The 6,616-nt window shown below is 48.8% G+C and overlaps 1 protein-coding gene and 1 pseudogene across 1 annotated transcript; both read right to left on the bottom strand.

Moving 5' to 3' along the window:
• Positions 1–650: 650 nt before the first annotated feature.
• LOC102868935 (zinc finger protein 79-like) lies at positions 651–3,077 on the bottom strand. Its single transcript, XM_006903394.1, has 2 exons — positions 3,041–3,077; positions 651–1,576 (listed from the first exon to the last, which is right to left on the bottom strand). The coding sequence occupies exons 1-2, from the start codon at positions 3,075–3,077 to the stop codon at positions 651–653; spliced, it is 963 nt and encodes a 320-aa protein (XP_006903456.1).
• Positions 3,078–3,255: 178 nt separating this feature from the next.
• On the bottom strand, positions 3,256–5,606 carry LOC102869333 (annotated as a pseudogene).
• Positions 5,607–6,616: the final 1,010 nt, after the last annotated feature.

The following is a 6,616-nucleotide window of genomic DNA, read 5'->3' on the forward strand; positions in this document are numbered from 1 at the left end:
GTGCACCCGTCTCTCTGACCGTTTGCGGGTAGGTGACCGCAGTGCACCCATCTCTCTGACCGTTTGCAGGTGGGTGACCACGGTGCACCCGTCTCTCTAACCGTTTGCAGGTGGGTGACCGCGGTGCACCCGTCTCTCTGACCGTTTGCAGGTGGGTGACCGCGGTGCACCCGTCTCCCTGACCCATTTGTGGGTGGGTGACCGCGGTGCACCCGTCTCTCTGACCGTTTGCGGGTGGGTGACAGCGGTGCACCCGTCTCTCTGACCGTTTGCGGGTGAGTGACCACAGTGAACCTGTCTCCCTGACCATTTGCGGGTGGGTGACCGCAGTGCACCCCTCTCCCTGACGTGGATGTGGACTCGCCCACGGCGTCAAGCCCACATGGACAGCGGATCCCTCCGGTGGCGGGCAGGGAAGCCAATTCTCGTTGGCGTCCAGCAGACCCGTGTCCGCTGCTGCTCCGTCCAGCCAGACCCGTCAGGACAGCCTGTGCGCTGAGTCCCTGGTGGTGTGTCGCCCTGCGTGCGTCTGTGTGTCTGTGTACGCGTGCACACCCGTGTCGTGACGTGCTTGCTGAACGTCGTCCTGCCCTGCCGGGCGTGCAGGTTGTTTCCCAGGTGTCCACGAGGTCATGGTGGGACAGCGCGCGTTAGGAGGCCTTGGGCGCCGGACGCTGCCTGGCGTGCGTGGCCATGTGCTTCCTGAGGCTGGAGTTCTCACTGAAGCCGCGTCCGCAGCGCGCACAGGCGTAGGGCCTCTCGCCGGTGTGGATGCGCACGTGTGCGTCCAGGTGCGACTGCTGGTAGAAGCCCTTGTCGCACCTGGCGCAGGTGTAGGGCCTCTCCCCGCTGTGGATGCGCATGTGCTTGGTGAAGACGGAGCCGTAGGTGAAGCCCTTGCCGCACTGCTTGCACTTGTAGGGCCGCTCGCCGGTGTGGGTGCGCATGTGCAGGGTGAGCGAGGCCGAGCAGCTGAAGGCGCTGCCGCACTCGCCGCAGGGGTACGGCCGCTCGCCCGTGTGCACGCGCTGGTGGCGCCGCAGGGACGAGTGCTGGGCGAAGCCGCGGCCACAGGACGCGCACCTGTGCGGCCTCTCGCCCGTGTGCGTGCGCACGTGGGCGGCCAGCGTGGACTGCTGGGCGAAGCCCTTGCCGCAGTGCGCACACTTGTAAGGCCGCTCTCCCGTGTGCGTGCGCAGGTGCACGGCCAGCGCCGACTGCTGCCCGAAGCCCTTGGGGCAGTGCGGACACGGGTAGAGCCACTCGCCCGTGTGCGTGCGCACGTGGGCGGCCAGCAGCGACGGGTAGGCGAAGGCCTTGCCGCACTGGTCGCAGCGGTGGCACTTCCCAGCTCGCTGGGCGGCAGACGGACACAAGGATGGCTTGGCACCGGCGTGGCACGCGGGGGCCTCTTTGCAGCCAGGACTCACCTGGGGGCCCAGGGACGTGGCCTTGCAGGAACCTTCCTTCTCGTCCGCAGGTGTCCGAGTCTCCTGTCTGTTCTGCCAAGTGTCACGTCCCAGGCGGGCGGCCGGAGGGGTCACTGGACGCTGGTCACAGGCACGCTGTGGAGTCTCTGGATACCGGTCACGGCCACGCTTTGGACGTCTGACATGCAAATAAATTAAAAATAAACAGCAACACAGAAGACATGTAAGATGGTGACGTTTCTGACACTGAACTCAGGGACAGCAGGGCTTAACGGGATTTTTACAAAAGGCTGACATAGTCATACAAGTCAATCTGACACAATTCAGACTGTGAGGGTGTCTTGAACCTTTAATTTTCTATTTTTCACCCAGGAAGGTGTCTATGATGGAGATATTGGCAAGACAAGAGAAAAGGGAACAGACATTGGGAGGAAGAGGGAGTGGTGAGCCTTGCAGCCAGGCTTGCCTTAAACTCAAGTGCAATCATTTATTCCTTTAAGGGCACATTTTCACAGGCCTTATATAGTCACACACCCCCTAATTTTGCATCAACTCGAACCCCAAATTCCACATTGAAGTCAAGAAATGAGAGTCATCGTCGACAGGGACCTCGACTCCCGATACCCACCAATTTTTAAGTGACCAGCATGCAACGTTAATACACAAAGACGGCAAATGCCGTCCAAGACTGTGTCCCAGATGCTCCCCCACATCCTCAGAAGACTTCTCAGAAAGACAGTCAAGGCACAAATGGCTAGAAAACGGTGCTCTTTGCACAATCACAGGAAATAGGAACCGGCCTGCTCTCTGAAAAGGGCCTTCTAAAGAAAGCTCAACAGAAGAAGACCCTTGTGAATCATTCAGTGAAACGTTAAAAGAGATAGATCCATGCCAATTTGCTGTATTAAAGGCTCTCAAGGATCCATCAACAAAATGGACAGAAAAATGAAGGGTTTGTTCAACAGAAGGGAATATTATTTTGGAGCATTGAGAGAAAAAAGCCCACAGCAAACCCAGTGATTTTGTGAAATGACATGGCAGAGTCTGGAGGTCATTCTAATAAGTGATGTACCTCTGTCGGAAAAGGACAAATACTGCATAACGCTGGTCTTAAAAACCAGGGTTGAGCTGGGGAGGGGGTCGAGAGAGGCCAGGACAGATTGATAGATGGGATCACTAACAAACACTGCATTTGAGGGAAATGAAGGGGAAGAAAGTGTCTAAAAGGAATGTTAAGATGAGGTTTTTTTCTGTGTATGACCCGAATTGCCAACAAGGATTGCATTGCAAATTGGACTGGGGAAAAGAGAGGGGCCCAAAAATGTGTCACAATGATTGGATTTTCAATAAAAGTCAGGAAAAAAATAAAAGTTCAAAGTGCTTTGTAGAAAATTCCACCGTCAACAGGCGGTATTTTTGCAAAATGAGCCTTTTAGCTGGTAAACGCTGTTTCCAACGTGACTTAACAGGCTTGGGTTCCGATGCAGGACCGTTCCTTTCCAGGTGTGATTTCTGTCAAGACTGAAATAGGTGGCACAAGTACATTACCAGGTGTGTGTTTAAACACCTTGACAGGTCAATCACGTCCGTCAATGCCAGAGTGAACTCACCTGACACGTCGGGCCTGGTTTGCACGCGGGTCCGCATTCCCACACGACTCTGAGGTGTCCCTGGCCTTTCTGAAGAGCATGGCTGGCTGTTGGCTCGATAATTTTTGCCCGTTGCACACCGTTTCGATGACTGAGGGTTCCAAGATGAAACAACAGAAAAAAAACAACACACAAAAAAAAAACCAAAAAGGAAGAAAGACATCGTCGGGTTAACATCAGAGGGCTTTGTACAGATACAGATAGAGAGAAAAACGCACATTTTCACGGAAAGGTGTGTTTTTGACCCAAAGATTCCTGCTTAGAGCATCGATTCCGAGGGAATCCTTTCAAGAAAGGATCTTGGAGGAACTCTTGCTTTCTTGTGGGATTCGATGAACTCTTGCTGTCTTGTGGGATTCAAACTACACACCTTGAGGTGGACAGTGACCCTCTTTGACCCTCAATTGACCAAAACCACCCCCTACCATTGAGGCATTAGTGCAAAGACAGAGGACAGTGAAAAGATACCAGTCTCGACGGTGCATTTCGACATCAGCTACTGCGTATCCGTCCTTACCAACGGCGTCCAGGTTTCGGAAGGTCTCAGACATGACATCGCTGTAGAGTTTCTTCTGGGCCCACGTGAGCAGTGCCCATTCCCTCTGGCTGAATGTCACCAACACGTCCTCGATGACCGGCTGTTCCTAAAAAAAGGGCGACACGTCCCCGGGTCACCATGGCACCCCAATTATTTATTTTCCTGGGTCCCTCTCAATGGGACCAGAAAAGTTATCGAATGTGTTACAAAGAGGCGTGGGGAGCTCTCAAGTTTCTTGGGCCAATGCTTTGATTTTTCAACGCTTGTCAGCAACCCAGCTCCACGTCAGGTGCAGGGACACTGAAATCCAGTGCCAACAAGGGCTCAAAGGGTCTGATAACTTTGTAAATCTCATCACCCCAGACAGGCCATCTCTGCCCATATGATCCAAGTCTCTCTGAAAATCCACTGGACAGACAGGTCTGGGTGCTGACCGCCGTAATAAAGTACACCCAGCACGATAAAATACAACTCTCAAATACAGCCATTCCTCTTCCATCGTCCTTATTCAGATGAAAAGCACGTGACAAGAAAAACCACGGCCTGAAGGTGACGCACCTTAGTCCTCACACTGACATCATTGCTCCCCCATGACCTGGAAAGATCCTAAACTCTAAAATACTACTTCATACTAATTATTTGACACTCTTTTCACTAATAAAAAATTTTTTTTTCATTGCAATGATCAAGTAACAGAGATTTTGGACTTCCACTCATTCATTGTGGCAAAAATAGTTTTTTATTTTTAAAGTACATGCATCGTCTAGAGACCCTTCTTTTCCTGTCGTTCTTAATATGTCCAGATCTTGAATACATAGCTAGTCATCGGAAAGATTACTGAATCAGACACACCTTACCCCTCCAAGTGACCTCAGTCCTCCTCAATACTTTGGAGAGGTCCCAAATTGCTGATTTTCCCCAGTGCAACACGTCTCCGTATTTCCTGACTGCCGGTACCCAGGGTGTTAATTGCAGATCCGATTAGGACGAAGCTGTGGACAAGTTTCAATCTCATGATTGAAAAAAAAGTCATGACCTTTTATGCCGGTGATAAGAATCTTTGTTTTCTGGATATGGGGACACAATCTGTGCTGAAGGTAATAACATCATCTGCTTCTGGGTGCGAATTCCAACACCTTGCCAATATTCCCTCCAGTTTCCAAGTGTGTGAGTGTTGCAGCGTGGAGCCTGGACTTCACGGAGCAGCATGTGAATCCATGATGTGAAAACCACTGACGCATGATGTGACCATGGTTCCAAGTCCCCACTGGCAAGGTCCAGCCTCTCCCCACCCTCCGTATGATGATCCGTCACTCGTATTTGATTCTGTATAACGATACACACTTGGGGACATCAGGCAAGAGAAATAAAAGGCATCCAGACAGGGAAAGAGGAAATATGGACAGAGAGTCTCCCGGGTGAACAAAACAGAATCAAAAAAGCTAAACAAATGCACATCATTGATCTCCGTCCAACAAACGACGAACTCTTGACAGATCTGACAGCAAACAGAAAGCATTTATGTGAAGAAAACTGGAAAATAACACCGGAAGAAATGCAAAGCTTAAATAAATGGGGGGAAAGACACTCTCGATCTCTCCGCACTGATGATCTTCAAAGAGTGGGAAATCCGCAGCATTTAACAGAGACGTGGGCAAAGGATGGACGACACCGTTGTAGGATTCTGTCCCTCCGATGACCAGCTGTGCACCTGAGAGCTGGACAATGACTCAGGATGACCGGCAAAGAACGGACGCCTTTGCACTGTTGGAGAAAAATACCGAATGTTGCATGGACGGACAGGAGAATAAAGAGACGGGGTGTTGCAGAGGCTGCAGTTGGAGTGGACCTTGCAGGCTACGAGGGTGAGGCTTTGCTTCCTTTGTGCACGTTGCTTGGAAGGGCTGGTCCTTGGAGGAGGACATGATGCTGGGAAGGGTGGAGGGTCAGAGAAGGAGAGGAAGACCCTCGACCAGGTGGAAGGAACATGATAACTGCTGCAATGGGCTCTTCGAGGTCAGGAAGGGAGAGGACAGAGCATAGACAGGACGGGGCTCAAACCTATATTAATACTAGATATAAAAATAATACATATAAAAGACACTATGTAGAAACACAGAGCTCTGGTAGCCACACGGCAAGAAGCTGGCATCCCAAAGGCACGCGGTTCAAGGCCAGCAGGCGCACCGTGGGAGAAGGATGGATCATCTCCTCCGTGCAATTCACGGCCTCTGAAAACCTGCTGGACGGTCAGGGGTGGGCCAGTTCTCATGCTAACAACAACTACATACAAAACAGGAATGACTCTAGACATTATGTATACAGATAGATAAATATATAGAAATACATAAATATATATATTTCTATTTATTTATATATATATATTTCTATAAACATATATATAGTAATTGCAGTATACATCTCAATGTTTATAGAAATTACTCCGTTACAACATAGAACCCACACTACATATCAAAAGTACAATAGCAATTACTCCACGTACATGGAACAGGAAAAATTTCTAGAAATTAGGATATCTCTGTATACTCACGCATAGATTTAAGGTCTCTTTCATCTCAGTGAACATTTAATAATTGTAGATGAAAAAAAAATAAAAATTAAAAAAATAATTGAGGACGATTAAATAATTAGATAATCACATTTTGGGAATTAGACAAGAGTCTACTTATTGGTTATCTACAGTATTTAATAAATGGTCATATTAGTTAATAATTATGTTTCATGTAGTTAATGTGTCTTTACTCTGATATTTAACATTAAAGTTCTAACTAACAAATTATATAATCACAATCTAGAAATCCTGTATACATAATAGTTAGTAATTATAAAGTTTAAGAATTAGATTTAATGTCTCCTTACTCTTTAATAATAGTTACAGTATATACTTTATAGGAATGTTTCTAGGAATTACTCCATATATTGCAATATGTAATCCATGATAGATATCAAATGTATAATAGGAATTACTAGACATACAT

The sequence above is a fragment of the Elephantulus edwardii genome, unplaced genomic scaffold (assembly GCF_000299155.1).
Source record: "Elephantulus edwardii isolate Elephantulus edwardi_28Jun2011 unplaced genomic scaffold, EleEdw1.0 scaffold00631, whole genome shotgun sequence".
Lineage (NCBI taxonomy): Eukaryota > Metazoa > Chordata > Mammalia > Macroscelidea > Macroscelididae > Elephantulus > Elephantulus edwardii.

Bases quoted from the DNA above. Each gene is read 5' to 3' on its own strand.
- LOC102868935 (XM_006903394.1), bottom strand. From the start codon at position 3,077: ATGCGGACCCGCGTGCAAACCAGGCCCGACGTGTCAG. The intron at 1,577-3,040 runs GTGAGTTCACTC...ACCGGTATCCAG, and splicing joins AACCAGGCCCGACGTGTCAG to AGACTCCACAGCGTGCCTGT.